The 14,642-nt window shown below is 41.8% G+C and overlaps 1 protein-coding gene across 9 annotated transcripts in view; it reads left to right on the plus strand.

Annotated features, from left to right (window-relative positions):
• The window catches only part of TBC1D8 (TBC1 domain family member 8), a 126,678-nt gene that overhangs the window by 34,902 nt on the left and 77,134 nt on the right, over positions 1-14,642 (plus strand). For 6 of the 9 annotated variants that reach the window (XM_060168859.1, XM_060168858.1, XM_060168862.1 and 3 more), the window contains exon 2: positions 5,839-5,949. The exons of 1 other annotated variant lie outside the window; for it this stretch is intronic. In XM_060168859.1, coding sequence (XP_060024842.1) covers positions 5,839-5,949 — 111 coding nt within the window. Of the gene's footprint in view, positions 1-5,838; positions 5,995-14,642 lie in introns of all 9 variants that reach the window. 2 more of the 9 variants (XM_060168860.1, XM_060168866.1) reach the window with 1 other exon arrangement.

A 14,642-nucleotide genomic window follows, 5' to 3' on the forward strand; every position in this document is an offset into this window, starting at 1 on the left:
TTTAGGATCATGTTGCTCTTCTTTCTGTAGTTTCCTAAAGGAGGAGCTTAGATGATTGATTTTCAGTTTTTTCCTCATTTCTAATTTATGCATTTACTGCTATAAATTTCTCTCTAAGCACTGCTTTTGCTACATTGTACATTTTTTTCTAAGTTGTGTTTTCATTTTTATTTAGTTCAAATATTTGAAAACGTAAGACCTCTTCTTTGACCCATGTGTTAATTTGCAAGTGTGTTTAATCTCCATATATTCGGGGATTTTCCAGCTATCTTTCTGTTACTGATTTCTAGTTTAATTCCACTGTAATTTGAGAATGCACTTTATGTGATTTTATATTCTGTTTAAATTTGTCAAGGTATGTTTTATGGCCCAGACTATGTTCTACCTTGGTGAATATTCCATGCAAGCTTGAAGAACGTGTATTCTATTGTGGTTGAATGGAATGTTCTATCCATGTCATTTAGATCCAGTTGATGGATCCTTACTGAGTTTCTACCTGCTTGATCTATCAGTTACTGCAAGGTGGGTATTGAAATCCCCAACTATAGTAGTATATTAATCTATTTCTCCTTACAGTTCTCAGTTTTTGCTACATGTATTTTGATGCTCTGTTAGATGCACACAAGGATTGCTACGTCTTCTTGCACAGTTTACCCCTTTATCATTATGTAATGCCCCCCTTTATTTTTCTTGTTCTGAAGTCTACTCTGTCTGAAAATTAATATAGCTGCTCCATCTTTCTTTTCATTAATGTTAGCATGGTATATCTTTCTCCATTTCTTCTTTTTTTTTTTTTTTTTTTGCGGTACGTGGGCCTCTCACTGTTGCCGCCCCTCTCCCGTTGCGGAGCACAGGCTCCGGACGTGCAGGCTCAGCGGCCATGGCTCACGGGCCCAGCCGCTCTGCGGCATGTGGGATCCTTCCAGACGGGGCACGAACCCGTGTCCCCTGCGTCGGCAGGCTGACTCTCAACCACTGCGCCACCAGGGAAGCCCTCCATTTCTTTACTGTGTCTCCCCCTCCTCCCCCAATCCCTTTTCCTTTAATCTGACTCTTAATAAAGTGGGTTTCTTGGGGACAGCATACAACTGAGATTTAAAAGAAATTTTTTTTAATCCACTCTGAAATCTCAGTCTTTTCATAGTGTGTTCAGACCATTCACATTGAAAGTGATCATAATATACAGTTGACCCTTGAACAGTGCAGGGGTTAGGGGTCCCGACCCTCTATGCAGTCAGAAATCTGTGTATAACTTATAGCTAGCGCTCCAAATACCATGATTCCTCCAGGTCTGTGGTTCCTCCGTATCCGTGGATTCGACCAACCAGGGATTCAACAACCGTGGCTCATGTAGCACTGTAGTATGTACTATTGAAAAATATTCATGTGTTATGTGGACCTGTGCAGTTCACATCTGTGTTGTTCAAGGGTGAACTGTAGTTGGATTAATACCCACCATATTTGTTTTCATTACATTAAAAAAAGTCTCTGCCTTGTTTGGTTTCAATGGAATATTTTATGATTCCGTTTTCTCTCCTCTTAGGATATCAGTTATACTTCTTTAAAAAAATTTTGTAGGAGTTGCCCTAGAGTTTGCAATATACATTTCAAACTAATCTAAGTCTGCCTTCAAATAACACTGTCTTATAACTGTGTTTTCAAGTCTTCCCTCTGATCCTTTGACATTGCTGCTATCCACTTCTTCCATGTGCTGTGATCACCCAGTGCATTTTCACTATTATTACTTTAACAGTTATCTTTTAGATCAATTACAAATAAGAAAAAGAAAATATTTTAGTTTGCTTTTTTTTCTTCTCCAGCACACCACTTGCTTTCTTTATGAAGGCCTTAGTTCTGACATACCATTTTTATTTCTCTCTGAAGAACTTCTTTTAACATTTATTACCGGTTTGGTCTACTGGAAATGTATTCTTTCAGTTTTTGTTTGCTTAAAAAATTCTTTATTTCTCCTTTACTTTTGATGAATAGTTTCACTGGGTATAGAATTCTAGGCTGGTGTTTTTTTCTTTCAATGCTTTAAATATTTCATTCCACACTCTTGCTTGTATGGTTTTTAACAAGAAGTCTGCTGTAATTCTTCGTTCCTCTACGGGTAAGCTGTTTTTTTCCATTCTGATTTTCCCTTTGTCTTTGGTTTCTGCAATTTGAATATGATATGCCTACGCGTGTATTTTTTGGTATTTAACCTGTTAGATGTTGTCTGAGCTTCCTGTATTTGTAATTATCTTGGTGTCTGTAATTAGTTCTAGGAAATTCTCAGCCATTATAACTTCAAACAGTTTTCTCTTTCTTCTTCTGGTATTCCGTTTATGTATATCTTAAACCTTTTAAAGTTGCTCCACAGTTCTTGGATGCTCTTTTTTGTCTTTTCATCTTTTTTTCCTCTTTGTATTTCAGTTTGGGAGATTTCTATTTACTTATCTTCAAGCTCATCTTGGCTGTGTCCAGTCTACTGATGAGCCCACCAAACACAGTCTTCATTCTTTTAGTGTGTTTTTGCTTTCTAGCATTTCTTTTTGACTAGTTCTTAGGGTCTCCATTTCTCTGCTACATTAGGTATCTGTTCTTGCATATTGTCTGCCTTTGCATTGGAGCCCTTAACCTATTAATCACAGTTATTTTAAATTCCTTGTGTGATAATTCCAAGATCTGTGCCACGTATGATGCCCATTCTGATGCTTGCTAGCTCTTCAGATCATGTTTTTTCTTGCCTTTCAGTATTCTTTGTTGAAAGCCAGACATGATGTGTCGGGTAGTAAGAACTGAAGAGTGGTTCTTTATTGTGAATTGTATGTTATTCTTACTATGACTTGGGCTGTGTTTAAGGTTTGCTGTAGGTGCCTATAGCTACAGCAGTAGGTGCCTCAGGTTTCAGGTTCCTCAGGTGTCCTGGTTTTGACCTCTTGTCTTTGGGCTCCTCCCCAGATGGGGTCTTGCTGTTCTTTCAGATGTCATCTGCTGTCACACTAGAGCCTGTTGATATTGTGGTAATGGACAATTTTACCACCTGAAGTCTTCAAGGGGCACGAGCTCGCTGTATCCCCCTTTGGCTGGCAAAGCAATAAAGCTATTCTTTTCTACTTCACCCAGAACTCTGTCTCTGAGATTCGATTCAGCACCAGTGCACAGAGGCCAGGTTTTTGGCATCAGTACTAAGTAAAGTAGGTCAGAAAGAGAAAGACAAATACCATATGATGTCACTTACATGTGGAATCTGAATAAACATATCTACGTAACAGAAGCAAACTCATAGACATAGAGAACAGACTTGTGGTTGCCAAGGGGGAGGGCGGGTGGGGGAGGATGGACTGGGAGTGTGGGATTAGCAGATGCAAACTAGTATATATAGGCTGGATAAACAACAGGGTCCTACTGTAAGCACAGGGAACTATACTCAGTATCCTGTGATAAACCATCATGGAAAAGAATATGAAAAAGAATATATTATATACATATATATATATATATATATAAACCGAATCACTTTGCTGTACAGCAGAAATTAACACAACATAATAAATCAACTATACTTCAGTAAAATTAAAAAAAAAAAAAAAAGACTGCTTCTGCTCTGAGTTACTGCCCAGCCTGCCCACTTCCGTCTTTGGTTGCTCAGGGTTTTACCAAACGGAGCTCTGAGTTCTGGTGGGAGTGCCAGGTGTACATGTGTGGGGTGGGTGAGAGTCTTTAGTCCTTTGCTAGTCTCCGTCGGCCTCCTTATTACACCCCCTTTTTTGATAGGCAAACGTGTTTCATCAGTCTTACACAAATGCAACCTTAACTCCACACTCTGCTCCCTTCCCCCCAACCGGTGTGTTTTATCAGAGCTCCCCTAAGCTGCTGCTTACATTCTACATTAAAGCAGAGAGCTTTCAGGCCTCTCAGTTATCTGTAAGTCAGCAGCCAGCCAGTAAGGAGGCAAAAATTGTGGGCAGCCTAAGGAATAATTGCTCTAAAAACCCACACACCCTTTCTCCCCTCTTCCCCTAAAGCCATTACGTGGGACAGATCGCGGTGAGTGTAGGGGTGGGGTGCGTGGGCAGTCAGAGCCTGGATAGGTTGAGGGGGGCATCTGCCAGGAAGGGGACAGTGGTAGCAACCAGTTTGTGTCGTATCCAGTTTTTCTCAAGGATTGTGTCATTCTTTAAGGGTTGTGCCCTGCCCCCTTCCCTCCTGCCTCAAACCCGTTGGATAAAGTAGGAAAAGGTGAACCCAGACTGATAGGGCCAAAAGAATAAGTTGAAAAGTTAATGAGGAACAGAGTTTCAAAGTAATTCTCCACGGAGTGCTTGTTAATGACAAAGAGAAAGGGGACACCGCACAGACGGAAGCTTGGCAGACGCTCTTCATCCACTGGTCAAAGGAGTGTTACCAGTAATGGGACAAAACAAATCGCCTTGCACCTGATAGGATGGGGTAAAAGGGATACAACACCACTTCTGTGACTCATTGCAAAGATGTATAACCTGAATCTAATTATGCTCTAATTATGATGAAGCATCAGACAAAACCAAACTATGGGACATTCTGCAGAAACTTGTGGCCCTTCCTCAGGGCCTGTTACGTAAGAATTGGAGGGTCTTAATCCTCTCAACCATCTTGAGTTCCAGGCAGTAGAAGATGGGGCAGGAGCAGGTGGTGTCATTTTTTCCCTCTGCTGTCGATTCATGGTGCTTTTCATGACAACAGGATGGTAAACTTTTGTGTTGTGTGCTTCATGGTGTGTGAAGGACTTCGATATGTTTCCTTTTTTTTTTGCGGTACGCGGGCCTCTCACTGTTGTGGCCTCTCCCGCTGCGGAGCACAGGCTCCGGACGCGCAGGCCCAGCGGCCATGGCTCACGGGCCCAGCCGCTCCGCGGCATGTGGGATCTTCCCGGATCGGGGCACGAAACCGTGTCCCCTGCATCGGCAGGCGGACTCTCAACCACTGCGCCACCAGGGAAGCCCTCTTTTTTTTTTTTTAATATTAATTTTATTTATTTATTTGGCTGTGCCAGGTCTTTGTTGTAGCAGGCAGGCTCCTTAGTTGCTGCATGCAGACTCTTAGTTGCAGCATGCATGCGGAATCTAGTTCCCTGACCAGGGATGGAACCTGGGCCCCCTGCACTGGGAACGTGGAGTCTTAGCCACTGCACCACCTGGGAAGTCCCTCAGTATGTTTTCTTATTTGCTTCTCACAGTTCCCTGCTGGATTAGTCTTCCACCTTTGCGATGATGATATAATAATAATAATAATAATAAAGGGCAACATTTAGGTAATACTTCTCATGGCCAGGTGATAGTCTGAGCCCTCTGAATGCTGCATACATTAACTGGTTTAATTCTCACAGTTACCTTGTGAGGAAGATACACTGTGGTTAGTCCATTTTACAAATGGGGAAACTGGGGCACAGAGAAGTTAAACACCTTGCCCAAGGTCACACAGCTGGAAAGTAGTGGAGCCACAATTCAAGTCAGGCCGTCAGACTCTGGATCCCTAACCTTTATTTACTGCATGCTGTGGCCTCCTGTACCGTGCCGCTGGGGGAACCAAAGACTCAGCTCGCTTGGGTGGCTTGTCGGGGGCCCCTTGTTCACTTACTCATTGATTCTGCAAATCTGCGCTGAGTGGCCGCAAATGACGGGCTCTGTTCCAGATGCTCTGAAACGGGACAAGGCAGCTAGATCTCCGGGCTTCACGAGCTGGACACCAGGCCTGCTGCCCGGGGTCGAGCCTAGATGCAGGGCACGTGCGCGGGGAGCGGGTGGCTGCACGTGGGCTGCTGGCCTGTCTGTTCCTGTGCTCACACGTGTGTTGTCCTCTTGTCTCTTGAAGGTCGCCTGGTGGGGGCCCTGGACGCAGTGCTGGATTCCAACGCCCGGGTTGCTCCGTTTCGAATTCTCCTCCAGGTCCCCGGCTCCCAGGTGTATTCTCCCATAGCATGTGGTGAGTTACTGAGTGGATCGGACGTTTACTGGGCCGTGGCCACGGGTGAGTTTTGTTCCAGGTGGAGTGTTCCCCACCTTGAGGTCTGGGCATGAGTATCTGCATGGTCGTGACGCTAGAAGGTAACTCCTTCTAGAACCTCATCTGCTGCCATGAGCTCTTTGTTCTTCCTTTCTTGTTTTGTTTTTCTTTTCCAACCATTGGAAGCGTGTAGAGGCTCTAAGCTTGGGCATCCAGGCTTTCGAGTGGCGTGTTGGTCCAGGGGGCTGTGAATCCAGCTGTTTTCTTCATCTTGTGTCTGACATAACACACGAGTCCGGGGCGTGTGCATATACCGTAACGGCAGGGGAGGCGTCTGGGGCTGGGTCTGTCTTATGCCAGCCTTCACCCTTGTTCCACGTGTGCACTGAATCACTGACTGCTGAGCCCTACGGGAATTTAGAAATCACCTTCGCATCCTCTCCAGCTGAGCTTCAGTTCCTCCTGCATGCACTGTCCAATACTCCGCCTCGTCACTCCAGCTGCTCTGGGGCTGCGAATCGTTGCACCCTGAGAAGCCACTTATATTAAAAAACAAAACCGGGGCTTCTCTGGTGGCACAGTGGTTGAGAGTCCGCCTGCCGATGCAGGGGACACGGGTTCGTGCCCCGGTCCAGGAGGATCCCACATGCCGCGGAGCAAGTAAGCCCGTGCACCACAACGACTGAGCCTGAGCGCTAGAGCCCGTGAGCCACAGCTACTGAGCCTGCATGACACAACGACTGAAGCCTGTACGCCTAGAGTCCGTCCTCTGCAACAAGAGAAGCCACTGCAGTGAGAAGCCCGCGTGCCGCAGTTAGAGAAAGCCTGCGCGCAGCAACGAAGACCCGATGCAGCCAAAAATAAATAAATAAAATAAATAAAAATAAAATAATGTATATTAAAAAAAACCAAGATGTGTCTTTTTAATTACACAAGTAATAAATGTTCATCCTTCAGAAATTAGAAAATAGGTAAGAAAGGAGGAGAAAGAAATCACCTATAACCTTTTATCTGGTGCTAATCACTCTTGTGTCTGCATGTGTGCCTCTCCACAGAGGTTTTTAGTTGTGTTTTTTTCCTCTTAACATTTTACTAATTACCATAAACTTTCATTGTCACCTCACATTCTTGAACAACATTGGATGAATTTTTTTTTTTTTCCTGGAAAAAATACAGGAAAGTTTAAAGAAGAAAATTGTCATCCATATCTCCATATCCACCATTACTAACAGCTGTTCACATCTTGGCATGTTTTTCCAGTCTTTTTTTTTTTTTTGAACAAATCATTCTCTATTTGCATTAAGTGATGAAATGATGCATGCTCAATATAATTAGTTAATACTGGAAAGTACAGATAAGAAAATATATCTTGCCCCACATCCTAGGCACCCAAGGGAACCTCCAGTGACACTGGGGTCACATCATCCAGACAACTTTTTTTTTTTTCTTTGTATTTTTTTGGCCACACTGCGTGGCTTGGGGATATTAGTTCCCTGACCAGGGATTACACCTGGGACCACGGCAGTGAAAGCGTTGAGTCCTAACCACTGGACCGCCAGAGAATTCCCAACACAACTTTCTAATGCATTTAGACGAGTCCAGGGATAGTTATGAAGAAGGATAGACGTGCTTTATAAAAATGCAGCTTGTCTGACAGTGCTAGTTTATGATAAAAATATTGTTTTTTGTGGATTTCAATAAAAGGAAAGATGCTGAAGTGAAACGAAAGAACTGTTAAACTTCAAATAAACACCGAGCACTTACTTTCTAAAAGGTTCATTTAAGGTCAAGGGGAGAGATGTTTAAAAGCATGACAAGGTCAGAATTGTGGCTTTTGAAGACAGTGTTTCCGTTCTGGCAATGTTCATTGACTCCCCTCCTGAAGGACAGGGATGTCAGCGTTCTCATCCCTCCCCTGCTTCCCCAGGCTCTCATTTTTTATTTTTTCTAACATCTTTATTGCAGTATAATTGCTTTACAATGGTGTGTTAGTTTCTGCTGTATAACAAAATGAATCAGCTATACGTATACTTATATCCCCATATCCCCTCCCTCTTGCATCTCCCTCCCACCCTCCCTATCCCACCCCTCTAGGTGGTCACAGAGCACCGAGCTGATCTCCCTGTGCTATGCGGCTGCTTCCCACTAGCTAGCTATTGTACATTTGGTGGTGTATACATGTCCATTAGGCTCTCATTTTTAAAAGTCTTACTATTCATTGTACGTGGTAATTTCCATTCTCTTCTGTAACCACACTTTCCACCATTATTTGGCTCAGTTCTCTATGTAAATTGATTTAATGCTTCCATCAGGTACAGCTTTCCCAGCACAGAGTCTTTATTTTGGTTCCTGTCTTAATTGGCTATATTCCTGTTTTCTTCTCCTAATAACATCTCACATTTGCAAGTGTTTGTGCCTTGCTTTTGAACTCGAATGACACCTTGGCTGGGTCTGATGGGCTCTGGCCAGACTGTGGAGCTTGGTGGCCATCACTTCGGGGTCTTTCAGTATTTAAGTGGCAAAGGGAGAAATCTCAGGCTGGTCTGATTCTTGCCTCCGCCATTGTGGGTGATGTGCTTTTTGTGGGGATAACTCTTTTATCACTGAAGTTCAGTAGCATTAGTCCCTTTAGGAACTTGGTTATAACCTGTTACTCCCTTGAGCATATACCATGTTACATTTTTCTGCAACTCCACGTGCTCTTCCAGGACACAGATTGATTTCTCTTTTTTTTATTTTTGGCTGCGTTGGGTCTTCATTGCTGTGCGTGGGCTTTCTCTAATTGCGGCGAGCGGGGGCTTCTCTTCTTTGCGGTGCATGGGCTTCTCATTGCGGTGGCTTCTCTTGTTGTGGAGCATGGGCTCTAGTCATGCGGGCTTCAGTAGTTGTGGCACGCGGGCTCTGTAGTTGTGGCTCACGGGCTCTAGAGCCTAGGCTCAGTAGTTGTGGCACACGGGCTTAGTTGCTCCGCGGCATGTGGGATCTTCCCAGACCAGAGCTTGAACCCGTGTCCTCTGCATTGGCAGGCGGATTCTTAACCACTGCGCCACCAGGGAAGCCCCAGATTGATTTCTTTAATCACTTAAGGAAACGTTCTTTTTGTTTGTTTGTTTTTTATTTGTTTTTTGTTTTTTGTTTTTTTTTGCGGTACATGGGCCTCTCACTGTTGTGGCCTCTCTTACTGCGGAGCACAGGCTCCAGACATGCAGGCTCAGTAGTTGTGGCTCATGGGCCCAGTTGCTCCGCAGCATGTGGGATCCTCCCAGACCAGGGCTCGAACCCGTGTCCCCTGCATTAGCAGGCAGATTCTCAACCACTGCTCCCCAGGGAAGCCCAATATGGTGTTTTTTTAAATTAAGGCATGTACATGGTTTGTTATTTATTTTTTCATCTCCTCATGTCTTCTATTACTTAAATAGGTCTTCTTTTTAAATTAATTATCTATTTTATACATATTAGTGTATATATATATGTCAGTTGACATATTGACATATATATATGTCAATCCCATCTCCTAATTCATCCCCCACTTCCCCCGCTTTTAGAGAACATGTAGATGTTCTCTACATCTGTGTCTCTATTTCTGCCTTGCAAACAGTTTAATCTGTACCATTTTTCTAGATTCCACATGTATGCATTAACACACGATATTTGTTTTTCTATTCTATTTCTGACTTACTTCACTCTGTATGACAGTCTCTAGGTCCATCCATGTCTCTACAAATGACCCAGTTTCGTTCCTTTTTATGGCTGAGTAATAATTGTATATATGTACTACATCTTCTTTGTCCATTCTTCTGTTGATGGGCATTTAGGTTGCTTCCATGATCTGGCTAGTGTAAATAGTGCTGCAATGAACATTGGGGTGCATGTATCTTTTTGTTGTTGTTGTTTTGTTTTTTTGTTTTTTGTTTTTTTTTTTTGGTATGCGGGCCTCTCACTGCTGTGGCCTCTCCCGTTGCGGAGCACAGGCTCCGGACGCGCAGGCTCAGCGGCCATGGCTCACAGGCCCAGCTGCTCCGCAGCATGTGGGATCTTCCCGGACCGGGGCACGAACCCGTGTCCACTGCATCGGCAGGCGGACTCTCAACCACTGCGCCACCAGGGAAGCCCATGTATCTTTTTGAATTATGGTTTTCTCAGGGTATATGCCTAGTAGTGGGATTGCTGGGTCATATGGTAATTCTGTTTTTAGTTTTTTAAGGAACCTCCATACTGTTCTCCATAGTGGCTGTATCACTTAACATTCCCACCAACAGTGCAAGAGGGTTCCCTTTTCTCCACACCCTCTCCAGCATTTGTTGTTTGTAGATTTTCTGAAGATGCCCATTCTGACTGGTGTGAGGTGATACCTCACCGTAGTTTTGATTTGCATTTCTCTAATGATTAGCGATGTTGAGCAGCTTTTCATGTGCTTCGTGGCCACCTGTATGTTTTCTTTGGAGAAATGTCTATTTAGGTTTTCTGCTCACTTTTTGATTGGGTTGTTTGTTTTTTTTAATATTGAGCTGCATGAGCTGTTTATATATTTTGGAGATTAATCCTTTGTCTGCTAATTCATTTGCAAATATTTTCTCCCATTCTGAGGGTTGTCATTTCATCTTGTTTATAGTTTCGTTTGCTGTGCAAATGCTTTTAAGTTTCATTAGGTCCCATTTGTTTATTTTTGTTTCTATTTCCATTACTCTAGGAGGTGAGTCAAAAAAGGTCTTGCTGTGATTTATGTCAAAGAGTGTTCTCCCTATATTTTCCTCTAAGAGTTTTATAGTATTTCGTCTTACATTTAGGTCTTTAATCCACTTTTTTTTGGTAATAAACTTATTTATTTATTTATTTATTTTGGCTGCGTTGGGTCTTTGCTGCTGCACATGGGCTTTCTTTAGTTACGGCAAGCGGAGGCCACTCTTCGTTGCATTGCACAGGCTTCTCATTGCGGTGGCTTCTCTTGTTGTGGAGCATGGGCTCTAGGCATGTGGGCTTCAGTAGTTGTGACACACAGGCTCAGTAGCTGTGGCTCGTGGGCTCTAGAGCACAGACTCAGTAGTTGTGGTGCATGGGCTTAGTTACTCCGTGGCATGTGGGATCTTCCCGGACCAGGGCTCAAACCCATGTCCCCTGCATTGGCAGGCAGATTCTTAACCACTGCGCCACCCGGGAAGTCCCTAGATCTTTAATCCATTTTGAGTTTATTTTCGTGTATGGTGTTAGGGAGTGTTCTAATTTCATTCTTTTACATGTAGCTGTCCTGTTTTCCCAGCACCACTTATTGAAGAGACTGTCTTTTCTCCATTTTATATCCTTGCCTCCTTTGTGATAGATTAGTTGACCATAGGTGCATGGGTTTATCTCTGGGCTTTCTATCCTGTTCCACTGATCTGTATTTCTGTTGTAGTATTATTTCTGTAGTATTATTTCTATTATATTTCTGTTGTAGGCTTTGTAGTATAGTCTGAAGTCAGGGAGTCTGATTCCTCCAGCTCCCTTTCTTTCCCTCAAGATTGCTTTGGCTATTTGGGGTCTTTTGTGTCTCTATACAAATTTTAAGATTTTTTTGTTCTAGTTCTGTAAAAAATGCCATTGGTAATTTGATAGGGATTGCACTGAATCTGTAGATTGCTTTGGGTAGTATAGTCATTTTCACCGTATTGATTTTTCTAATCCAAGAACATGGTATATCTCTCCATCTGTTCATGTCATCGTTGAGTTCTTTTATCAGTGTCTTATAGTTTTCTGAGTACAGGTCTTTTACCTCCTTAGGTAGGTTTATTCCTAGGTATTTTATTCTTTTTGTTGTAGTGGGGAATGGGATTGTTTCCTTAATTTCTCTTTCAGATTTTTCATTGTTCGTGTATAGCAATGCAAGAGATTTCTGTGCATTAATTTTGTATCCTGCAACTTTACCAAATTCATTGATTAGCTCTAGTAGTTTTCTGGTGACATCTTTAGGATTCTCTATGTATAGTATCATGTCATCTGCAAACAGTGACAGTTTTACTTCTTCTTTTCCAATTTGTATTCCTTTTATTTTTCTTCTCTGATTGCCGTGGCTGGGACTTCCAAAGCTATGTTGAATAATAGTGGTGAGAGTGGACATCCTTGTCTTGTTCCTGATCTTAGAGGAAATGCTTTCAGTTTTTCACCATTGATAATGATGTTTGCTGTGGGTTTGTCATGTATGGCCTTTATTATGTCGAGGTAGGCTCCCTCTATGCCCACATTCTGGAGAGTTTTTATCATAAATGGGTGTTGAATTTTGTCAAAAGCTTTTTCTGCATCTATTGAGATGATCATATGGTTTTTATCCTTCAGTTGGGTAATATGGTGTATCACATTGATTGATTTGCATATATTGAAGAATCCTTGCATCCCAGGGATAAATCCCACTTGATCATGGTGTATGATCCTTTTAATGTGTTGTTGGATTCTGTTTGCTAGTATTTTGTTGAAGATTTTTACATCTATATTCATCAGTGATATTGGTCTGTAATTTTCTTTTTTTGTAGTATCTTTGTCTGGTTTGGTATCAGGGTGATGGTGGCCTCATAGAATGAGTTTGGGAGTGTTCCTTCCTCTGCAATTTTTTGGAAGGGTTTGAGAAGGATGGGTGTTAGCTTTTCTCTAAATGTTTGATAGAATTCACCTGTGAAGCCATCTGGTCCTGGACCTTTGTTTGTTGGAAGCGTTTTAATCACAGTTTCAGTTTCATTACTTGTGATTGGTCTGTTCATATTTTCTGTTTCTTCCTGGTTCAGTCTTGGAAGGTGATACATTTCTAAGCATTTGTCCATTGCTTCCAGGTTGTCCATTTTATTGGCATAGAGTTGCTTGTAGTAGTCTCTTATTATGCTTTGTATTTCTGCAGTGTCTGTTGTAACTTCTCCTTTTTCATTTCTAATTTTATTGATTTGAGTCCTCTCCCTCTTTTTGTTGATGAGTCTGGCTAAAGGTTTATCAATTTTGTTTATCCTTTCAAAGAACCAGCTTTTAGTTTTATCGATCTTTACTATTATTTCTTTGTTTCTATTTCATTTATTTCTGCTCTGATCTTTATGATATCTTTCCTTCTACTAACTTTAGGTTTTGTTTGTTCTTCTTTTTCTAGTTCCTTTAGGTCTAAGGTTAGATTGTTTGAGATTTTTCTTGTTTCTTGAGGTAGGATTGTATTGCTATAAACTTCCCTCTTAGAATTGCTTTTGCTGCATCCCATAGGTTTTGGATCATAGTATTTTCTTTGTCATTTGTCTCCTGGTATTTTCTGTTTTCCTCTTTGATTTCTTCAGTAATCTCTTGGTTATTTAGTAACATATTGTTTAGCCTCCATGTGTTTGCGTTTTTTACGTTTTTTCCCCTGTAATTGATTTCTAATCTCATAGCTTTGTGGTCGGGAAAGATGCTTGATATGATTTCAGTCTTCTTAAATTTACTGAGGCTTGATTTGTGACCCAAGATGTGATCTATCCTGGAGAATGTTCTATGTGCACTGGAGAAGAAATCTGCTGTTTTCGGATGGAATGTCCTGTAAATATCAATTAAATCTATCTGGTCTGTTGTGTCATTTAAAGCTGTGTTTCCTTATTAATTTTCTGTCTGGTTGATCTGTCCGTTGGTGTAAGTGAGGTGTTAAAATTCCTTTCTATTATTATGTTACTGTCGATTTTCTCTTTTATAGCTGTACCATTTGCCTTATATATTGAGGTGTTCCTGTGTTGGGTGCATATATATTTATAATTGTTATATCTTCTTCTTGGATTGATCTCTTGATCATTATGTAGTGTTCTTCCTTTTCTCTTGTAACATTCTTTATTTTAAAGTCTATTTTATCTGATATGAGTATTGCTGCTCCAGCTTTCTTTTGATTTCCATTTGCATGGAATATCTTTTTCCATCCCCTCACTTTCAGTCTGAATGTGTCCCTAGGTCTGAAGTGGGTCTCTTGTAGACAGCATATATATGGGTCTTGTTTTTGTATCCATTCAGCGAGCCTTTGTCTTTTGGTTGGAGCACTTAATCCATTTACATTTAAGGTAATTATTGATATGTATGTTCCTATTACCATTTTCTTAATTGTTTTGGGTTTGTTTTTGTAGGTCCTTTTCTTCTCTTGTGTTTCCAACTTAGAGAAGTTCCTTTAGCATTTGTTGTAGAGCTGGTTTGGTGGTTCTGAATTCTCCTAGCTTTTGCTTGTCTGTAAAGCTTTTGATTTCTCCATTGAATCTGAATGAGGTCCTTGCCGGGTAGAGTCATCTTGGTTGTAGATTCTTCCCTTTCATCACTTTAAATATATCGTACCTCTCCCTTCTGGCTTGTAGAGTTTCTGCTGAGAAATCAGCTGTTAACCCTATGGGAGTTCCCTTGTATGTTATTTGTTGTTTTTCCCTTGTTGCTTTTAATAACTTTTCTTTGTCTTTAATTTTTGTCAGTTTGATTACTATGTGTCTCGGCGTGTTTCTCCTTGGGTTTATCCTGCCTGGTACTCTCTGCACTTCCTTCACTTGGGTGGCTATTTCCTTTTCCATGTTAGGGACGTTTTCAACTATAATCTCTTCAAATATTTTCTCAGGTCCTTTCCCTCTCTCTTCTCCTTCCAGGACCCCTGTAATGCGAATGTTGGTGCATTTAATGTCATCCCAGAGCTCTCTTAGGCTGTCTTCATTTCTTTTTTCTCTATTTTG

The sequence above is a fragment of the Lagenorhynchus albirostris genome, chromosome 13 (assembly GCF_949774975.1).
Source record: "Lagenorhynchus albirostris chromosome 13, mLagAlb1.1, whole genome shotgun sequence".
In the NCBI taxonomy this organism is placed as follows: Eukaryota; Metazoa; Chordata; class Mammalia; order Artiodactyla; family Delphinidae; genus Lagenorhynchus; species Lagenorhynchus albirostris.